This window comes from Fundulus heteroclitus, chromosome 13 (genome assembly GCF_011125445.2).
Source record: "Fundulus heteroclitus isolate FHET01 chromosome 13, MU-UCD_Fhet_4.1, whole genome shotgun sequence".
Taxonomy (NCBI): domain Eukaryota; kingdom Metazoa; phylum Chordata; class Actinopteri; order Cyprinodontiformes; family Fundulidae; genus Fundulus; species Fundulus heteroclitus.
Window position 1 is genome coordinate 4420539 of NC_046373.1, and position 22040 is coordinate 4442578.

Genomic DNA, 22040 nt, shown 5'->3' on the forward strand with positions numbered 1-22040 from the left:
TTACACCAACAGATTTACTTTCACAAGTGGAGTGTTACTGCTTTTGCTTGGCTTGATACTCGTGCAAAAAAACTTAAACATATTTTAAAGTCAATGGACACAGAAACGGAAAGATAAAAGAGAAAGAAAGGTAGAGAGAAAGATGAGACAAAATGTCAAAAGGGAGACTAGGTGACAAAAAATAGAGCAGAGGGAATAGAGAGTGCAAGATGACGTCCTTGGAATCTGCTTCTCCAACTGCAGAAAGAGATACAGAAAGCACCACAAAACCAACCAAAAAACGTATCACAGGTACAAACATCTTATGCCTATGATAACATCACTGAAAAATACAAGATGTATTTGGTGCCAGCAAAAGCTAAATACAGGGCTTATCTGAATGGACGTGCATCTGCAAACACCTGGATCCAATCAGCAGTCGGTGTTTCAGAGTATGCTTGTAAGGTTTCCCCATAAGAAAAATGCTCCATAGAGGTTATGAGGAGCCAGAGGAGGACCAACACAGGGGCAGCAGCATCCACAATCCCAGTGATGAGACCCAGGAAATTCCCCAGCGGCTGCAGTACAGAAACCCCTGAGGGCTGCAGCGCCAGAGCAGATCCAGCCATGGGCCCAGAGACCCGAGACCCAAGGCCAAAGGTAAATACGAAAGACTCCAACCTAAAAAGGGCATCTCTGACCCATCCATGAGGTTCAGCTGTTCTCAAAAGAACCCAGAACAACAACCACCACATTTTCCTCAGTTAAGGGCAGTGTTGATGATCCAACAAAAAGAAACAAACTGGTCAAACGCTGCATCTGAAAAAACAACAACAAACAAACAAAAAAACGATGGCTCATTTCACGTTTGGCAAAAACACATATGAGCCCAAAGACTCTTGTGTCAATAATCTGTGGACTGAAATGACAAATGTGGAACTTCTTTTTTGAAGCCATGCATCCCGTTACATCCCAAATTTGAAGTTTTGAGAATTGAATATTACTTTCATGTATTTCCTATCTTCCCCACCTTGCTACCCATGATCAGCCACCCAGATTATGACGGTTATCACCATGGGCTGATGACTCAGCTCATTGTTTGACCAACATCTCAAACATCTACCTAGTACTCAATTTCCTTAGCTACTAGGTATTTTTTTTAGAACAGAATAAAAATACCTTTATTTTCATTACACATTTTCACTCAGTCAGAATCTCAAAGAGATTCTAGCATCTAAATATGTTCCAGTTGGGCATGATCTTAACACTTTTGCATAGTTTATTTGCTTTTCTCAGCAAATGAAAAGATGATGTCATCACTAGAAACAAGTGTTTGGTTATTTTATGTCAGTTTGGCAGCTACGCCTGCAGAGACCAATACAGATTTATATCAGGCTCATTAATTCCTAGATTTTTCCTGGCCAGCTCCTTCCTGTATTGCATGCAAAACACTAATATTACAGTGTGCATTGGTAGAGACCTAATTTACCCACAAACACAGCAGGATTTCCTCCGACCGAAGGACGATTGATCTGTTATTTTATCGAACACATACTCAACTACAGTGACGTAGGGTATTGAGGTCCAGTAATGCATGTCTTCTGCTCCCTTAAAAAAACTAAAATAATAATGCATTTTATTTTAAAAGCGCCTTTCATAGCACTCAAGGCCACTGTGCAAAATTAAAGCCAAACAAATGGCTATACGACAAAACATCAATAACGGAAAACAAATGCGAAATAAAACATTTATAGAGAGTAGGCAGCTTTAAAAATGTGCGTTTTGGGGCGACTTTTAAAAAGGGGGGAATGAGTCAACATTGCGGATGTCAGGAGGCAGTTGATTCCAGAGCTGGGGGGCAGAATGGGAAACAGCTCCTCCACCCATGGTCTTCAGGCGGATGGAGGGGACAGAGAGACAAATGGAAGAGGAAGACCCGAGAGAGCGAGAGGGGGTGTGAAGATGGAGGAGATCGGCCAATTAAAGATATGAAAAACTCACATTAGAGATCATAAACATGTTGAATTAAGTAAAGGTGCACCACCGGACCGCACATAGGTCAGTGAGAATTCAGTCTGCGTTGTGGAGCTGACTGGAAAAATGCAGTTTATGCAAACGTAGTGATGCTGAAAAAGAGCCAGCTAATATACAGTACCTTACCATTTGTCTAACCAAAAGCTATTTTGGGAGACAAGTCGCTTCTGTCAGCACTGCTGAATAATCAGAGAAACGTTATTGGATGACGATGGGAGAAAAGCCCACAAAGCAACATCCATGACACGACTGAGATGTTGCAGAGAGCTTTGGTGGCCGAAGAATCGTCAACTGAGGCAACTAAACCATGCATTGGTTTCCATGGAATAATCCCACGGGGAAATGTGGAAGATCTGGAAATTAGAAACTACTTCACTCACTGGACATAATAGTTAATAGCTGTTTGTGAGCTGTAAAATGAAAGCTGCACATTTTAACCTCCTCTGATGCTTCAAATGCAGTTCTGTGTTACAAGGAAAAGGCGAGATGTACGCCAGCTGGATGTCAAGCCCAGCTTTGATGTTACGCATGGGAACGAGGCACATCGGCCGCCTGTTTTTGACAGGTTTACTTCCCTTTTTTCACCAATTAATTGCATCCACCCGCAGACGGATTTCAACATAAGCGTTGGATAAAGAAACGAGGGCTGACCTTTTTTGTGTGAAAAAGATTATGACATGATGCAACTTTTGCAATGGGCTCCTTATTAAGCAAAAGTAGAAGGGGGAGGAAAAGAGTCATAATGGATATCTTTTTCACTCTGTGATGCCTCTGTTTTCTCAGTGGGAGTAACCTATATCCACTCTTCTCTGCAGCGACATGCCACAAGATCATTTATAATTCAGTGCAGAGGCCAAGTGAAGCGAGCAGTTTAACAATAACCAGGCTCTCCTTTCTGAGGAAAACGCTTCCCTCACCAGACATGGGGAAGCTGGTCAGAGCCGGAGGGGACAAGGTCCACTCATCAGACCAGAACCCGGCACACGGGCTTTACTACAGCATTGCCGCTGTCAAACATGGTGGTGGCAGCATCATGGTGTGGGGATGCATTATTCAGCAGAGACAGGACAGCCTGGTCGGGGCCTTATGGGAAGATTTGCGGAGCTAGAAGCAGGCAATTCTGGAAAAAAACGAAAATTCTGTTGCAGGCTGGTAGGGAGAGACCCGAAAAGACTCTCAACCATAATTTCATCTGTTCTTGCCCAAACGCACACAGTCTGTGACAGGACTAAGAAGGCGTCGACTCATTTTAATCAAAGAGCCACCTGAATGCCCGGTTCTCCTCGCCAAACCTTTTACTTATTTTTGACTCAAGCTGTCTTTCCATCAAAAAGCTTTTTAATTGCCTCGCGTTAAGAGATGTGGCGGCATCTAATGAACTCTCATCAGCTTAATTGGAGGCAAAGTATCTGTGCAGAGGCAATGTACCAGCTGACTGCACAGATACAGAGAAACACTTGTAGCAATCAGATGCTAATTTTCACAGCAAGACCTTCGTGCTGAATCAGTTTTTTTTTTTTTTTTTGAGAGAAGTTTGGAAAAATGATTTATACACAGTGAAAGTCGTTTGTATTTGGACAACCGGCGGAGGGAACAGACAATCTCATGTCCCCCCGACACCAGAGTGTCTGTGAAACTGATGCGGTTGCATAACAAGCGAAGGAGAGAACTTGCTGGAGATCACGACACGCAGCAGCGGTTTGCTTGGATGTAGCCTGGGGCTAAATGCAGCAAACATAAAAATAAAATCAATCAATGATTTCAGGATCCAGAGTCTTGGTGCTGACTCCTGTGGCTCTGAGATATAGACTAAGAAAAGTTAGTCTTCCATTATTCACAAATACATCCAATATGGAAAGAGCTTAATGCTCCTTGTTAGGCATCATGTTCTTGTAGTGGAAAAGATCAACCTGGTGATTAGCAGATAAGAAGTGTCCATACTTGAACTGTAATCCTAAATGTCATTTAGCTTATTTTATTCACAGCTAGTTCAGGGTTCCACTTGATCTGGTGCATGTCTTTTCTTATACATGTTAATGAATGTAATAAAAATGTAGAACCATTGTGCCTGCGCTTATTTATTGCCTTGTGAAATCGTACCATCAAAAATAATATTGACTTCAATGACAAACAAGTATTTTCTGGAAGGTTTTTACAAAGTTCTGGAAGCAAACAACGGTGATTTAATGCAATGTTGTATGTTCCTTTAGACCAGTAGTTCTCAAATGTTTTCCTTCGAAGAGGGAAAAATATTCAGATTACCCAGAATCCCTTTTCAAAGGTATAACATATATATGGTTTCATTTACAACACATAACAATGGTTTCTAACAACTAGAATGCTTCAACATAGCCACACATTTTTAATCATATGATAATATAAATGATGCCGTGTGGAAGGACTTACCAAATGTGCCAAAAACAGTGACCCAGTTTCTTTGGGCTAGACTAGAAGGAGCCTCACCGTTCTTCACAGGCAGCCAATTTATAATATACACCAACCTGACGCAATAAGAAACGCCAAGATGGTGACGGTAAGATCCTACATACAAAAATACCCAACCACCCCACTGAGAACTAAAAGAATAACAAAAAATATAGATTAAAAGAGCTTTTGGGAACTGAAAATAGAGATGATCAAATGCAGCATAAAAATAAAAAACAGAAAAAACACGCACACTAGCCCTTTCATTTGGTGAGGACAGGGAAGCTGTGGTGCAGACCCCAACTTCAGCGCTATTTCTTAAACACATCCCCTTGATCTGACTGTTACAGAAATCTTCAATCAGTACTTCTTCTCCCCTTGGGGTACACATCTCGCCCCACAGAGGCCGTACACTCGTAGCTATACTCTTCAAAACGGGAATGGTATGAGAGCATACTACTCAAGTAAAAAATAACTGTGTTAATCTTCACAGGTTGGGAAATGACTGCAAGAAAATACCTGGCTAAAGCTACCCATGTCTAAACCCAGAACAATGTTTAGGAAGTTTAAAGAAACTCCCACTGACAGACAAAGGCTGGACAAGGACAAAAGTTGATCTTTCTCGGATGGTAAGGGGAGGTAAAACAAACCCCAAAGCTCTCAAATAAAGACATGCAGAAAAACATATACTTAAAGTTGTGTTTTAGATAAAGAAGGGGTTTGAAGCTGGTTTGAGCAACAAAGTTAACCTTGACTAAAACTTAAACTTTCTAAGGAACAATTTTGGATGTCGTTTTGACACAGAAAAAAGAAAAAAAAACCTTGACTACTTCAGCTCAAAATAAACACGGACTGAAAAACCAAACAGACACCCACATGGCCACATGGATTAACAGTGCCTGCTCTAGGCTAACACCGCAGGTCTCACAATCCAATGCAAACATCTCTGATTCTGTGTCCACAAACACAGAAGAACTGTGTGCCTAGGAGAACATCACTGTTTATTCTTTACACCGGGCACGTAAAAAAAAATCAGAGACGCGGCACGTTCACACGGCATCAAGAGCTTCAGCACGGGAGCAGCTTACTGATTAACAGGGCAATGGTTCCTGAGATTACTTCCAGCTCATTAATTAGAACCTTTGAATAGGCCGTAATGGCTGGTTAAAATAAATGGCGCCAGCCCGGCTTCAAGAGCAGCGTCATTGTGCTGAAGAAGCCGAGAAGCTGCGCGCGGCGCGGCTCAGCAGGCAGATGTACAGCGCGTTTGGTAAGAACCGCTCCGTGCAGCAGAGAAAAGTGGCCAAAGAGATCATTTGAAGTCAAGTACCATTTTCCTTTTTTAGACCCCAGCAGATATCAAAGGCCTGTTTGAATTCAATTTGACCATAATGTGTTTTTTTTTTCTGAACAGTCTTGCGCAACAGAACAAAAACACCAACAAAGAACAAAAAACTTTGAAGTTGTTTCCGCTTTGTAGAACTTTTAAAACAATATTGGAAAAATTATCCTGATGGGCTTCTGTTAGTTGTTTTTCCCTTCATCCAATTGTTACATTTTAGGACTGATTAGCACTTTGTAAATGACCAGTTGGGGCCATTGGTTTCTTTTAGGCCATTTGCCTCCACGGCACATATTGCTGCTTCTGTTTGTCAAATTTCCTTTCATGTCACAAGCAAAACCTGCTTTTCCTGACTTTGGTTTGACTAGAAGTCTGATCCTGGTTTTCCTGCCAATCAGGGACGGGAGACTTACCTGATATCAAAAATCAAAACAGACCTGATGGACTAATTATCATTTTGTTGCACTTTGTACTACACTGATGTTATTCTCAGGGAGGACTGTGGCTTAGTGGGAAGTGAGCATTGTTTTGCAATCTGAAGGTTGAGGGTTCAGTTCCAGCTTCCTCCTGCCACATGTCCATGTGCTCCTGGGCAAAAGCCCTTAGTCTAAGTTACCTAAAACTCTGTGTATGAATGTGTGCTAATTTTTTCAGTGCAACTGGGTGAATGTGGCTCCACTGTGAAGCACTTTGAGTGGGCGGTATGACTAGGAAGCTCTACACAAATTCAGTCTATTTACCATTTTATTTGAAGCCAGTTGAGCCAGCGGGCGCTGTCTTGTAACGTGAACCAACATTTGACCTTTGACCTTCCATCTCCAAAGACATTCTCTTCTTCTGCTCACTTTAGCTGAGCAGTTTAAATGTCTTAACTCGGCAAAATAACTCCTTGGATCAGAATAAATAAATAAAGCCACGCAAACCCCCCCCCCCCCCCCCCCCGTTAACAATGTCTTTGGGTTTGCCTACTTCCATCTGTGCAACATCAATCGCCTGAGACCCTCCCTCACTAATAACAACACCGACATCCTAGATAACTAAAGTTCAACAGGTTCATCATCATCATCCCTCCTGTTCTTCAGCAGCTCCACCGGCTTTCCTTAAAGTATCGCATTGACTTAAAAATACTACCCCTCATTTTCAAGGCCTTCATCCTCCTTGCTCCCTCAAATCTCACTGACCTCCTTCACCAAACTTCCTCTTCATCTGTCAGCCTCACTGTTCTTCCAGTTTGCATGTCCACTAAGGGGGACAGACACCGAACATCACAACGTCTTTTGATCACTTAATGGAGCATGTGTTGACAATGAAGAGCCTTCTTTTTGTCCTATTCCTTGTTGCTTTTGATAAAAAAAAGACACAAAATGCAATGATGAAGGTATAAGCAAACTTTTCATGTCACGATCCAAAACATAGCAGAACAAATTTATCCTCAAGCAGTGCTGTGTACTGTCTGAAGCAGGTTTGAGGCTATTAATCTAATTTCTGTATTAATACGAGAAGACGAAAATAAATAGCGAATTTGTATTTTATTTGCAAATGAAGGTAGTGTTAAATGATCACAACGAAAAGTGCATCTTAGCTCTGGTGATGTTTTAGCAGCGGGAGGCCCAGGGTTTTGATGTTGGCGGACGATCCGACAACAGGTTTGGTTGGAGTAACACTTCAAACTGAATTAAAAGTCTTTTGTTACTAGGTTATATGACAGAAACTACAAACGGCTTGACGGCTAATCTGTCAAACATCGTGCAATTTTGGTCTGATAATGTGGAAAAATCCAAAAAATCATAACAAAAACAAATTACCAACATTTTTCGGATGAAGAATAGATTTTAAACTCACATTGCTCTACATTACTAAATAAATCCAATCTAGACAACGCTGACCTGCCTCTTATCTTACGTCTGTCACTCGCTCCTCTTTTAGCTCTTATCGACTTCTTCTTTTTTTCCTCTGAGCAGGCTGCTTACCTACAAATCAGTAAAATGTCCTTCACTTCTAAATGAACACAACCCATGGAAGTGAATCACATTCAAATTAAAAAGCTGCCACCTGTCGGCCTGTGGCTTGCCCCTTGTACTGTATGTCTGCGACAAGCTATGGGAGGAGTGGCACTGTGGAGCAAAGAAGATTTGAACAATTTGCACATCATAATATGTGTGACCGTCTCCATCATAATGGGTCCATTGCTGTGGCGAGCTGAAATCGGGCTTATCAGCCCAAGTGCCGAGGCAATTGATGGGGAGCACACAGTGTAATAGGTCTCCCTGTCCTGTCCGTACCGGTGCTTGATCTGCTGGGAGATTCATTCACACGACGGGGATGCCGCCCCGCGGGTCAGCAGAGAAGACGGGGAGGCTTCATGAGTGGAAATGAATCCCACACATCACTCTGAAGGAAGATCTCTGCAGGAAAATCTGTGTTTTAATATGTTTTCCTTGATCTTAAAAAAGATTTCCAAAAACATAACCGGACATTGTGGCGTGAACATGGAAAATCAGGCTTCTCCTGGCAAACCGTGATTTGAAAAAGTCTATTTTGACTATTTTGAAAACCACGGTCTTCAAGCATCTTTTGGGCATTAGTGTGACCGACAGCTACATAATCCACTGGCAGGTGTGTGCTAACCAGCAGCAGCCATATGTGGCCTGACAGTCATTTCAAGAAGAGCTGACAGCACACCAACTTGGAACGACCCTGAAATGCTCTCCTCCAATCCAGCCAGCCCCCCATCACTACCCCAACTCCACAAGCAGTGGAAGTCCAGCTTTCCAGCGTTAGACCAAGGGCTGGTGGATTTGTTAACTTTCCAAAGAGTGTACCAGCTGGATGTGCAGATTTTGCAATGCACCACTGTGTCTGCAATCAGACAGGAGCTGCTTCAAGCAGTTCCATGTCAAAGGTAAGCTGTTTAGGTTTTGTAATATTTTATTTTAGGTGATAGTATGAAGTTGGGATTGAATTATTGTTGCTATAGCTTTTATGTGACTTTAGGGCTGGACGATTATTCAATAACAATATATATGGATCAATAGATATGTTTTGATCAATATCAAAAAAGAGTCAATAAAAAGTTCAATAGAACAGGTTTCCTTCCTTCTGCATTCTAGCCTATCATGTAGGTTAATATTTCAACCAATCACAAACGCAGACCCAGGAACTCCCGGCCCCTCAAAGCTCCGCCCCCTTCAAAGAGTTCAGTGAGCACGCGTTCTTTTTCATTTTTTAAATACTTGCAGGTTTGGTAAAAAGTTGGTTGAATAAAGGGTTGAGCTTGAATTCGGTGTTAGTGTGTTCTGTATCTAAAAGTAGGTTGCTAAGCAACTGCATAAAATGGCCAGGGCAGCACTTAAAATATATGTTTTGAATTTTTTGATAATTATCGATATCGATCAAAATCAATTCTATTTTATTGATATGCTTTTTTCCCCTTACATCATTCAGTCCTATGTGACTTATAACTGTTAAGGATGCTCTTTTGTGTGTTTACTGTTATGTTTTGCACTGTTTTTTACACACATGAAAATATTTCAAGCGTCAAATCAAAAGTTCATGTGCAGTATAACTATGCAACTTGAGAACATTTATCCTACTCACATGTTTGTCTGTCTGCTTGCTGCCACACTCATCCTGTGCTGCTGCAAACAAGATCATCTGATGCACCTGTGAGCCACTCCCATTGGCAGCTCAATCAAGCTCATCTCCTTATCCTGTTCATCTGCCTACATATACCTTCAGCAGACAGCCTGTGCCAGATTATTGAATGCCAAGAGCCAGTAGCTGTGCAGAGGGTTTCCCTTCCTGATTTCATGCTCTGACCTCGACCAAGTCTTCACAAATTATTCATTCTTTGCCAAGCGCTTGTTGGACATCTACACAGCCTTCTGTTTTCTGGACTCTACCTGCACTGATCTCTTCACCACGAAGCTCTACTTGCCCTATAGATCTGCCTGCCTGTGTCTTTCCTCCCGTGTATGACCCACGCCGGCCTTAAGAGTTTTTTTTCTGTCACGTTTATTATTAATAAACCTTTTTTTAGCCCAATATTCTGGCAAAATATCAGGTTCTTTGTTTTGTCTAACGCATGACATCATATATTTTTTTTTCACCTTTGCACTACTATTTGGCCCAATTTTCGCCTTTGTGTTTAAATATCTTTGATATTGAAAAATGACTTAATATTCAGAACATGCATAGGTTTATCAAAAATAAAATCCAAACTTCATTATTACTGAAAAAAGCCATCAACACTTTGGCAGCTTTTTTGAGTAACTGGAAAAGAAGCAGTGATAGATGATTTAGAAATGATTTGAAAGCACTTTGAAGAATATCGTTTACACTGTGGTGCAGCTGTTGGCACAGTTGCATTACAGCAAAAAGGTTCTGGTTCAATGCCAGCCAGGGATTTTTCTTCAAGTACTCTCCAGGTACTCTATATTTCTCCCACAGACCAAAAGCATGAATGTTAGATTAAGTGGTCTCTGAAAATTACCTTTATGCTGCATTATGCGCGAATATGAACCAGGGGCTTCTGGTTTACATGCAAAGTCTATGGTGGACGTGCATCTAGGAGTATTGAGAGGTCGAGAGGTAACTCGTTGGGTGTGGCACGTTTTAAGGTTCCAAGCATCTGAAGATCCAAAGCGGCAGATGCTAGAGTTGGAAAATCTGAACTTTTGCAGCTGGATGCAGAACAAACAATCAGAGAGACATGATGTAGTGGCACATATTCGGACGGGACTGAAGGACCATGGAGGTCGACAATGGCGGACAAACTCATCATTGCTGTTTGTGCCTATTCTATTATCTATGATCAGTCAAGCTATCACTACAGAGGCGGTAAAGGGCTTTGCCTGGAGGAGGATTAGCGAGGACGTTTTGATCTCAGGTAAGTTAGAAAAACTTTTACCACAGTAAATATTTCCCCACGTTTGAGGAAAGGAACAGGGTAGCTCAGACAGATCTGTACACATTTTGCTCAAAGTGGCAAAAACGCTCTGCACAGGCATCCAAGTTTGGGCGTTGGACGCCTTTTTGATGCTAAAATCTCATTTGGACTGAAAGCAGCATTAGAAGTGAGTTTGTGTGAGCATTGTTGTTTGCCCTGTGTGTCACCGTGTGGCCCTGTGATGGCGAGTGGCTCTGCTCAGAATGTGCTCCTCCTGCCAAATCCCTACTGGGGATGGGCACAAGCTCCCCATGACCCTGCAAAGATAAGTTGATGTGGAGAATGGATATAAACAACAATGAGACTGGCTAATAGTTAGATGCTAACAATGCTAAAGTTAACGATGATTCTTTTTGCTTCTAAAATCAGTGGCCTTTTTTTTCAGAATCTGGACTTACATATGTGTGCTTCTAGTTCAATATCTAAAATGTTTTGACCAATCAAAAGGGAATCTGCTATTCTGCATTTAAAACAGAACGAATACAACTCAAGACTCTGAAAACAATATAGTTATACTTTTGATTCTTTCTGTAGGATTGGAACAGCCTCAGGATTAGAAAACAAAGAAATGCAACTAGTCAAACCTGGAGCTGAATGCATAATCACATCCCTCACATAAACACATGTGCCAAGATGAGAAACAGGATGACAGCAGCTTTACATCAGGTAACGTCTGAAAGGAAAAACTGATCCACTGACAAACAAAAGTCTAAGTGAGTGATTGCATTGTCAGTATGACCCAAGGACATTAGCAGAAAAAGGATGGTCGCCAGTGTTTTCAAAGTTTTACCAGCACTGTTTTTAGAGTCAGACGGTGTAAATGTAGTTTATGCTTTATGATATTGGTAAAAGATAAATAGAACAGAGACTCTGCCTCTCTCTTGTTCTCTCCATCAGCTCTTGGCTCAGTATGGTTCTCTGAGTTGCTCCTTCCTAATGACACTATATTGAAGCATTTTCACCACAGCTCCAGTCTTTTCTACGAAGACTCAAACCGTTTGATTGCACCGGGGGCAATCTACCACCCAGGCATTTTGGTGCACTCAAATGTAATTGGATGTCTCAAGTCATTCCAACAAAACTGACCGTATACACTCATCATAATACACAACGCACCAGTAAGATCTGTACAAAGAGCAGCAGTTTGATTTTAACACAAAGGAAGTTGTATTGGATTTCTAATTGGGGAAGGTCTGCGCTTGTGTATCATCTCTGCAATAACCTGATCAAACGTTACAAAATTAACCAAAATGATAAAGAGCGATGATTTAAAACAGGGCACTTCAGTTGTCTATTTTGTCATTTTTACTTACCTAAATGACTGAAGATCCTGTTAACTCCTGACATCCATTGGTAAAGTTCATGGAATGTTGGTTATCAATTTTGAATGAATTTATTAAGATTTTCTACATTTAGTACCTGTACACTTAGATGTGCGAGGCTCATGTGTGTCAAAGACAAACCTTCATTTTAACCCCAAGGGAAATGGTCTGAACCCTCAAGCCTTCATCCTTTAAACTTATTTTTCATGTGAAATTCTTGATGTTTACAAAACAGGATTAGTTGACCATTATTATCTCTCACAGCTTGGACACTTACTGATGTTCTTTGAGAAATTCACACTCCATAAAACTCTTCCTGATCTTTAGAATTAAATAATTGGACCGTTTTGCAGTGTTTCATAATGACTGATTGAGAAAAATGCCGGCGTTTCACTTTTCTAAATAATATGCATACATGTAGTCTCATGTTTCCAGCCATTTCTAATAGTTCTAAGACTGCCAGCTGTACCAAATATAGAACAAGCCCACACATTTGGAGATGAAGGTGGATTTTGAGATACCTATGTTTAATTTCATTATCAAATTACTTAGATTTGCCTTTGAAACACTGACTTCAGCAATTTTCTTTACTATTGTTTGATCAGCCATTTATACAAGAGCTCATCCAATAAGTGTAATCTATTTTTTTTTTAAATCAACGTTGCAGTTTTTTGAAATCCTGCACATGTGCACTTCATTTAATGATACTGTAAAAATGTTAGAACACATTGAGATGAAACTCTTTAAAGGAAAAACACAAAGTACAACCCTAGTAAGTAGGGGTGTAACAATACATCAAATCCACGTCGACACATTGATCAAATGATTAGCAGATGCAAAATGAAAATGTTGACCCACATAGTCATCTTTAAGATACGCCTTTGTTTCGAAATTCTCAAGGCATGAAACTGTGGCAAACAGGAACATTATTATTTTTATTATTATTATTATTATTATTATTATTATTATTATTATTATTATTATTATTATTATTATTATTATATAACTAGAAGAATGTTGTTGTTGATTTGAATGCCGGAAGCCTGTAAGAGCTTAGAAATAAAATGGACAAATAATTTGTTTGTTGTTGTTGTTGTGAGTTGATATCAATGTAAATAATTGTGTTAGATGGGCAGATGATATCACATCATATTGATCGCAGACTTGAATTGAATTGAATTTAATGGAAATCGTATCATGACAGACTTTGTGATATCGGCAAACATCATCCAAACCTATCGATATAATATTGCATCATGATAACGCTGGTCATCTACACCCCTTAGGCACATAACCTCACCAGGAACCCTTTTTAGGAACCACAAGTTGTTTTATGGGGGCATGTTTTACCACCCATGTCAATTTCCACCGTATCTACCAATGTAAAGATAGATTACCAGGGTAAAAATCAACCATAGAAAACTGTTCTGGTAATTAGGCAGATTATTAAAGTATTTCTGATTCTGATTCTGATAGGCAGTAGTTTTGAAGTTACCTTCAGCCCTTCTGGGTTGGACCTTGTGGAGAAAAGCATTATGGATTAATTCATTATGTTTTCTTTTTGTGGTTGTTTGTCTCTGTGATGGACTGGTAAGCAAAACACAAGGTATCTAAAAAGCCTGGAGGAAATTAGAGTTTCCCGATAACTAAGCTCAGGAAGATAAAGGTTCACGGTAGTATAACAGCAACACGCCCATAACGTCGACTTGTCTGACAAAGCTCAGATTTGAGTCCAAGACCTTCGCTCTTAGCAGGATGCATCAATAGAGCCCAGTGCCGTTTAGGGAATACGAACTGTAAAATAAAGCTGTAACAAATTGAGCATCTTAACTATTTCTAATTAAATTTTTTTTGTTTTTGTTTGTCATACAGTTTTATTTTTGCAGTCAAAAATCAAACAATACAACCGGTATCGACACTAAACCAATGAGTCTGTAACCTTCATCGCCTGCCCTAAAAGGTGAGAGACTGATCATGTTCAACAGGTCGCCTCGAGGCTGCTTGCACAACATAAACTTAAACACGGTGAAAACACCTAAAAGTATATCCCTCAGACATAAGGTAACACACATGCACGCCTCCCACACCACATGGTTAATTAATTCTAATCTGAATGCCAGTGGCCTCACCTCCTACACTTATGCCTTGTGATTGTGCCTTGAGAAAATGATACAGTTTCCTCCGTGTGGAGAAAGGAAGGAAGCGGCACACAAAATTATCGATGTGGAAGAAAAAAAGATGTAATTAAGGGGATAGAGAATTACTTTTCTAGAACAGATTTTTAAACAACCTGCGATGCAGAAGACACCCATTGGCATTGATCTGATTCACCAACCAACGCAGTACTATGCACTAAGAGCAAAGTCTCTGACATCAGTGTTAAGTGTTTTCTTATTATTTAATGTCAATTTACGAAGCTTGAAAGTATTGTAATGTCAGTTTTATCGTGGTGCTCTACAAGCATCCATGTTCATGGCATGGAGTGGTGATGCATTCAAGGGCGTATGGAGGAAAGTGGAGCAGGCTGCTTTTGGGTGGCTTTGTGCAGATGCTGGCATGTAGATGTAGTCTGTAATGGGATTAACAAAATGCAGTTATTGTGTTTTTGAGGTGTGTGTGTGTGTGTGGGGGGGGGTTACATTTCACCCCTTTGACAATCTTTACCCCCACTTTGTGTCCACTCATTGGCATCTTGTTTCTTTCTACTTCCATTGAATTCACGGGAGCAAACCGCTTCACGGCCATGCCTTGACCCTAGTGTCATTTCCTTATTGTAGTTAAACCTTTTTATTAATCATGGGGATCAATGATCATAAAAATGCTAAAAATGTCATGTATAATTGACAGTAAATCAAATGTATTTTATATGTGTAAAATATATTACATCCTGATTTCATCTGTGTTTGTTCTGATCTGCAGGGATGAATTGACCTAAACAATTGAGTCAATTAATTCAACTCACAGTGAGCTCATTTTACAGCCTTACAGCTGAAGAATAGCAGAATTCAGTCAAAGATTCTGTTGCAAAATGTCCCTGTTTGTCTTTGGGAGTTTGGTCTTGTGTTGTGTTTAATTTTAGGGTGTCAGGTGTCAAGGCTTTGCTTTTCATATTCAGTTTATTTCTTAGTTTAAAGATTTAATGTGTTTTTGTAATGTGTTTTAGTGTTTGGCATATATTTAAATTCTGCTCTGAGTTGCAGATTTCTGCTACATTTGATTGTCGGCCCCATATTTGCTGTTTCCTTGTTAGCTCTTGGTTCACATATTTGAGTTTTTGTGTCCTTCTAGGTTTCTCTTCTAGTGTCTGTGTTCCCAGTAGCTTCCATGAGGCTGGGTTCACACAGGCTACGTTCTGTGTGTGCTGCCTCATTCATCGCAAAACATGCCGTGAGACAATCCACAACGGATGTGTGTAGGATATATATATATATATATATATATATATATATGTTACACTTCTAAAGCTTAATTTTGAATTTACCCCCTGGACCTTAGCTTCTTTTAAGCATTTGAATTTTCTTTAAGTCAAAGTATTGATTTCATCTTCCTCCCTGAATTTGGGTCCTGTCTGCCCCTTCATGACAGTCTCCCTGAAGGGTACAAATTGACATATGGTCAGTTGGACAATTACTGTGGCAGACAGCTCCAAACGACCCCCACAAAAAACTCAGGTATTAACAACTTAAACTGTGAAGCTACGCAGTAGCAAAATGATTTGCCACCTTTTTTCCAGGTCAAAAGACTTAGACAGGGAGCACTGTAAATCCACAGGATTATACAGCAGCAATATTGTGCCTTGACAGTATCTTCTGGTTCCTTCTCACTCAATGTTAGTCTTTCATTTTCACCAGTGACTCAGTTAAGTTTCTATTATATTTCCAGATGATTAGACCGCATGTTCAGCCAATGCATGTGTCTGCTTTCTTCCCCCAGGTAATCAGGTATCCTTTAAAATCCCAAAAAAACATTGTTATATTTAAGATTCTAGATTAGACTTGTACTACCTTCTCACTGCACCATATCTGCCTTATGTTTCAATGGCCTTAGGTAAAGAGGTTCCAGCACTGCTGTCCTATGGATTTGATAAAGTAAAATACTTGATGTAACCTGATGAGCCTCACCATCAATGCTATTTGTAGACATATCTAAATGTTCTTCTCTTCTACATCTATCTATCTCATGATTTGTCTTAGGATGAACCAGGACACAGCACGCACACACAGAGCAAGTTCTTTAAAGTGAGTTTATTGAACATAGTGGATGATGATGATGATGATGATGATGAGAAGAACCAGGGTCTTTTAACTGACGCAAATGTAAATTCCTAAGAGAATTTACATTTGCAGCAATATCAGCTACATGAAATAGTTTATACGGTGATGTAGTTGCCTCTTTAAGTATCAGTTGGGTAATTGCTGTAGCAGTGGTGCATATGTGCAGTATACACTGTTTTTATTTTTATGTGTGGTGGTTTTGGCTTTTCTGCAAGTGAAATCCAAAGCTGATGGATAATAGTGTTATGGGGGTATTGTGTTATTTGTTACAGGAAATAGTTACCATTTTTGAAGGCAAAACACAGTTTAGACAAGAGTTCTCTCTAAGTGTCAAGAAAACTTAGAGAGTGTTTCTACTCTTCAGCCAAAACAAAAACAAATGAATATTTCCGTTAGATCAGAATAACTCTGGTTCAGATAGCTGAATTAAACTGACAGGTTTTTTTTTATATATATATATATAATTACAGTGGACCGGACCAGCAATGTCATCTGCTGGTAGGTAGAGCCGTGCCTCTGTCAGTCAACTGATCCGCATTTGCTTAATGACGGGGGAAAAAGTGTTATATAACACACAAAGCAATTAAAAAGTATGAAAGGTGTTTGTCAAAAACACATAAATGTACAGTTTTGAAGTTTAGAGATTAGTTTTTGAGATAAACAACTCCTCATTCATATTTCACTTAATTTCAGCGTGTGCTCTGTCAAAAACCGATTACTGTGACACCGTGTAATTTAGCGCTTCTGATCTGTCAGTCATCTTTTCTCCTCATCAGACTACCATTATGAAAGGGTGTCCGAATCCGTCAATGAATTTACAGCCCATGGTAGCCTCGGTTGTAAGTTTCAACAATGCCCCCCCACTGATTCAGCAGCAGGTAAAAACACAGCTCTGTTTACCCAAGTGGAAATCCTAATCCTGCCGTTCATCAGCGGACCTTCAACCCTATTAATAAAAACATCGAGTTAGAACAGCTGATCGATAGCCATTGACTGGGACCCGTTGATTTGCCACTCAGCCGTGATCGATGGGCCGGGTTAATCCGGCGTGATTAGAGCAGGAGGGTCGGCTGGAACACCCGTCTTCCACCGGATTGCGACGCTTCAACCTCTTCCAGAAACTGTGTAGTTGTCTTTTCTGCCCCCCCTTCCACACACACTTTTTAAACATCCATGCGGGGGTGTGTGCATATATTCACACCTAGGGTAACCCTAACCCACACTCTAGACCATATCCCCCATGCCTCCCTACACCCAACCCAACAGGATCAGCTCTACACACACACGCACACACCTTATCTACAAGACTACAAACTAAAAAAAAACTCAACTTTTAATATTTTAATTATTCTCTGAGGCTTTTGAACAACATCCTTCCTCTTGACAGCCATGCAGTACATTTCCAACCAATAGCAAACATGCAGCTCCAGATCTATTTAATGACATGTAAACAGACAGTAAAAGGGAAGTAAGCTGTTGTATCACAGATGCTTCGCCCAGCCTCACAAACATGGAACACACACACACGCACACACACACACACACACACACACACACACACACACACACACACACACACACACACACACACACACACACACGCACGCACAGACTGAGAGGGGCTGAGCGGTGAGTATAAAAGGGGCATCCTTCCCACTCATCAGAGAAGAGCTCACTTCATTCTTACACACTTCTTTAATACGGCAAGCCTTTTTTTCTCAAGGTAAGGAAGAGGTCCTGAAGTGCTTTGTGAGAGGATATTTTCTATTCTTATTGGTCATTTATCTGTTTACACCATTGTTGGCGACTTTCTCTTTTGCTTTGTGTTGTTTTTTTTTTTCATTCTTGTCTGTCTTGAAATTCCATTTTATAGTACAGATCGCATAGTAACTAATGGGCTATATCTTTCAATTCTATTGAAATTGATCTTTTTCTTTTCAACCAAAGTACAAAATTAATTGATTGTTTCCATTGTTTTTCCCTTTCAATCTTTATCTCTCTGTCAATGTTTCCCTTGTCCCACCAATATTAGATTGGAATGAAACAAAAATTCTGTTCAGTGTTAATTTGCAAAAAATGTGTCCTTTTTTTTTTTTTGGAGATTTTGCCTGATGACAAGCGATTGAGCATTTTTATTCCCTGAATTGAGCGTCGGGGTCAGCTTGTTGGGCTACAAACTGCACTCAGGCTCCCCGGGTCTACCTGACTCGCTGTGAGGATGTGAGAGGTGTGAATATTCTGACTCTCACTGGGGTCACGCTGATCTTTATCCGTGGAAGAGCGGTTGCCTGGCAGGTGGTCCCACCTGTCTCATTGTGGAAGATTACCCCTGGTGTCAATCATCTTCTATAAAAAACTCTTATCTTTGTCTCAGATGAATGTAGGATTGTGTGTGTGTGCTGCGCTGGCAGTCCTGTGCTCAAGCTGCTTCGGACTGCCGTTCTCCCCCCAGCCCCAAGAAGAGGAGCAGCGCTACTTCTCAGCTCCCTCTGAAGGTACGGGGCTTTTCCGACAAATACGGTTAAGGTTTTCCCCATCTGAGTCTGATTTCGTGTGTGTATTTATTCTCTCTGCTGAGCAGCTGTCTTTGAGGCTGAGAGCCCTGCCCTGGGAGAGACCCACCTCCGACACAGCCGCTCAAGCTCCCAGCTGAAATCTCTTTCTCAGGCTGAGGAGGACGCAGACTCCCGTGCAAACCTCAGCGAGCTGCTGGCAAGGCTCATCTCCTCACGGAAAGGTGTGTTCGAGGGACGGGGATTTGAAATCTTATAAAAAAGGATGTAGAGGTTGGCTACTCTTTGTGTATGTATGTGTGTGTGTGTGTGTGTGAGGGGGGGGGGTTGTGCGCATACTGTATATGAAAAAGATCTGGCAACATTTTCAACTCATGTGGATTTCCATACACAAGTGCTTCCCCCCCCCCCCCCCCCCTGCCATTCACTTCCCTTGGGTCATAGCTAATTACTGGAATTAGTGCAAAGGCTGCTTTGTAAAACGAATTAGAGGCTCTGAAAAGCTTTTGTGGTTTGAAAAAGGGTCTTCTAGGGTGTACGGCCTTCCGGTTGTTCCACTCATATCGTTTAAGTCCAAATCTGACTTTTTTTTTGTGTGTCTTGACCAGCACTCTGATCTTTCTGGCACATCATGATCTCAAATGTCTTGACCTCTCTGTGGCTTGATGGCTTTCTGTCGAACACAATGAACCATGGGAAACTCGTGCAAACAGACTCTGCTTGAAGCTGCAAGGCAGATGTTTTTTGATCAGGGAAGAGTTTTTTTTTTTTTGTCTAAGTAGAAGCATTGATATTTGCTCATTGTAGTCGACCACAAAAAATGATATAAATGTTAGAAGAGGAGAAAGTTAGAGGAGCTGCAGGGTTCATTATGTTGTCTTGGGAGCTTTTTTATGCATTAGGTTTTTTATGTTATATAAAAATCTCTGTGTGTAAAAAAGTAATTGCCTAAGTTACACGTCATAACTGACCAATCAAAGGCAAAGGCTTTATTTTCATGGTTATTTGAGTGCTCCCACTAAGCCAGTCATTTTTATTTTACTTTGATTTTTTCTTTATCAAATAATTTAAATTAATTAACTAATTCATTAATTTCTCTCTTCTATTTTGTGTCCCTTATATAACGGCAATTCTTACCAGTCAGTTTTTTGATCATCAGATTGTGAAACATATGAAAAACAGAGAGACGACAAAGGAGGACAAATAAATAAAAGTAATTGGAGAAGTTTAATGAATATAAAAATAACCATTTATCCATCTGTCTATTCTCTATACCCCCTTTTCTGCAGGGTATAAAAAATAACCATCCAACAAAAAAGGAGGAAAAAAAAACTGAGAAACAAAATGAGAAACAAAAACTAAGGAAGTTATTTTTTTTTTGTACATCTGGATGATGATATTTCTTTAGTCGATAGTTATGAAACCACAATGAAGCAGCTGAACTATAACACTCAGGTTTAGTGCTAAAGATTCTCCGGCATAATATGCATAATTATTGAGAAACAAACAAACAAACAAATAAAAAAAAGAATCAGAAACTTGGAACCTGTTAAGTCAGATGCAGAGATCCTGAAGAATGTCAAAAGGGCACACTGAAATTAACATGTAACACCTAAGGGGCTGTGCGTGCCTCTGTTCCCAGTGTGTTTGTGGGTGTCTGTTGCTCGCGTTCTTGCTGTTCACTTGCACGTTAGGTGTGGGAGGTGTCGTTGTCGAGCCTTCTGCAGCCGGTCTCCTCAGCTCAGCGGGAAGCCGAAGCCCTGTGTGTGTGTGTTTGTGTGTGTGTGGTGCGTGGGAGGATGTGGGTGGAGTGAAGAGTGCATCTCTGTGAGCGCGGGATTGATCGCTAAACAGAGAGCAACTCCTCTTCCCCTTTCACTTGGAATTGGAAAAGTTGAAAACTTGGATTTCAGGAGATCGGAGATAGAGAGGTTGCACAAGATGTGGGGGTCTCAAAAGGGTACGAGGAGGTTGACATGAAGCTATTTGGAGAAACGGTGGCACGATTTCGTGCACATTCATACGCAGTCATGTGGATGCACAGGCTAATGAGGCTCTGGCAGGCTCTAATCTAGCCATTGCTACTGCATCTCCCTTTTCTTTTATCCAACCTGTCAGTGAGTGAGTGAGTGAGTGAGTGAGTGTGTGTGTGTGTGTGTGTGTGTGTGTGTGTGTGTGTGTGTGTGTGTGTTTTGCAATTTCAAACTCAAATCTGGAGAAGAAAAATTGCCAGAAGCTTGATGGAATGGATAAACTCTTTATGTGATTTTGATATGATTCTGGGACTCAGTGGGTAGACAAGTTGTCGCGCAATCCGAAGGTTGTCGGTGCGAATCCAGCTCTCCCCTGTCGTATGTTGATGTGCCCCTGGGTAAGGCATTTAACCCCAAGTTGCCTACCGACCTGATTATCGGTGTACGTAACACCGATACTAGTGGTGAGTATGACGAGAAAAGCGCTATATGAATTCGGTCTATTTCACATCTTTTGCATGTAGAGCGTACTGCTAAGTGCTGTTTTAAGGCAGAGGATTTGAGCTGGATGTCTGCAAAAACTAGGTTGCTCATCCTAAAAGAACTAACCAATGCAAATATCTTTGAATTGCTCGTCTTGAGAGAAGAAGCATCTCTAGAGTCCCACTTGCCAGTTATGTTCTGTCTCAGATCTGTCGGAGGTTCTCGGTGAAATAAAAGTTCTACTTTGCTCAAAGATGTTTTCTCTACACTTGGGAGTACTTACTTGACTTTTCTCCTCTCTTCCACCCACAATCTCTCCCCTCCTCCCATCCCCGCCTCCAGGTTCCGTGCGCAGAAACTCCATGGCCCAGAAAAAAGGTGGCGGTTTGGGCACCAAGCACCGGATAGCAGACAGGGACTATGTTGGGTGGATGGATTTTGGCCGGCGCAGCGCTGAAGAGTTTGAGTACTCCTCATAAGGAGAAGCAGCTTCTCCTTGATGGAAAAAAATAATAATAACATGCCAAGCTGGGTCCCCACTGTCACCTAATAAGAGCCTATTTATGACGTCTTTGTTGTACATTTGTTTGTAAAACTGTAATAACGCAATATTCATTCTGTTTGCCAAATCTTTTGCAGAAAAGCTCTTTCTGTTTGTTTTCTTGTTTATCTGGTTTCTTTATCATTCGGGGTGAAACGATTTGGGTCTGTTGAGACTAACTGGACTGAATAAAGATTATAAATACCC

General features: G+C 40.8%; 1 protein-coding gene across 1 annotated transcript; it reads left to right on the top strand.

Annotated features, from left to right (window-relative positions):
- The first annotated feature begins 17943 nt into the window (after window positions 1–17943).
- LOC105931947 (cholecystokinin) lies at window positions 17944–22040 on the top strand. The gene is made up of 4 exons (XM_012870873.3): window positions 17944–18046; window positions 18698–18818; window positions 18905–19060; window positions 21635–22040. The coding sequence occupies exons 2-4, from the start codon at window positions 18698–18700 to the stop codon at window positions 21769–21771; spliced, it is 414 nt and encodes a 137-aa protein (XP_012726327.1). The 5' UTR covers window positions 17944–18046; the 3' UTR covers window positions 21772–22040.

Bases quoted from the DNA above. Each gene is read 5' to 3' on its own strand.
- LOC105931947 (XM_012870873.3), top strand. From the start codon at position 18,698: ATGAATGTAGGATTGTGTGTGTGTGCTGCGCTGGCAGTCCTGTGCTCA. The intron at 18,819-18,904 runs GTACGGGGCTTT...TCTGCTGAGCAG, and splicing joins CTTCTCAGCTCCCTCTGAAG to CTGTCTTTGAGGCTGAGAGC. The intron at 19,061-21,634 runs GTGTGTTCGAGG...CCCCGCCTCCAG, and splicing joins GCTCATCTCCTCACGGAAAG to GTTCCGTGCGCAGAAACTCC.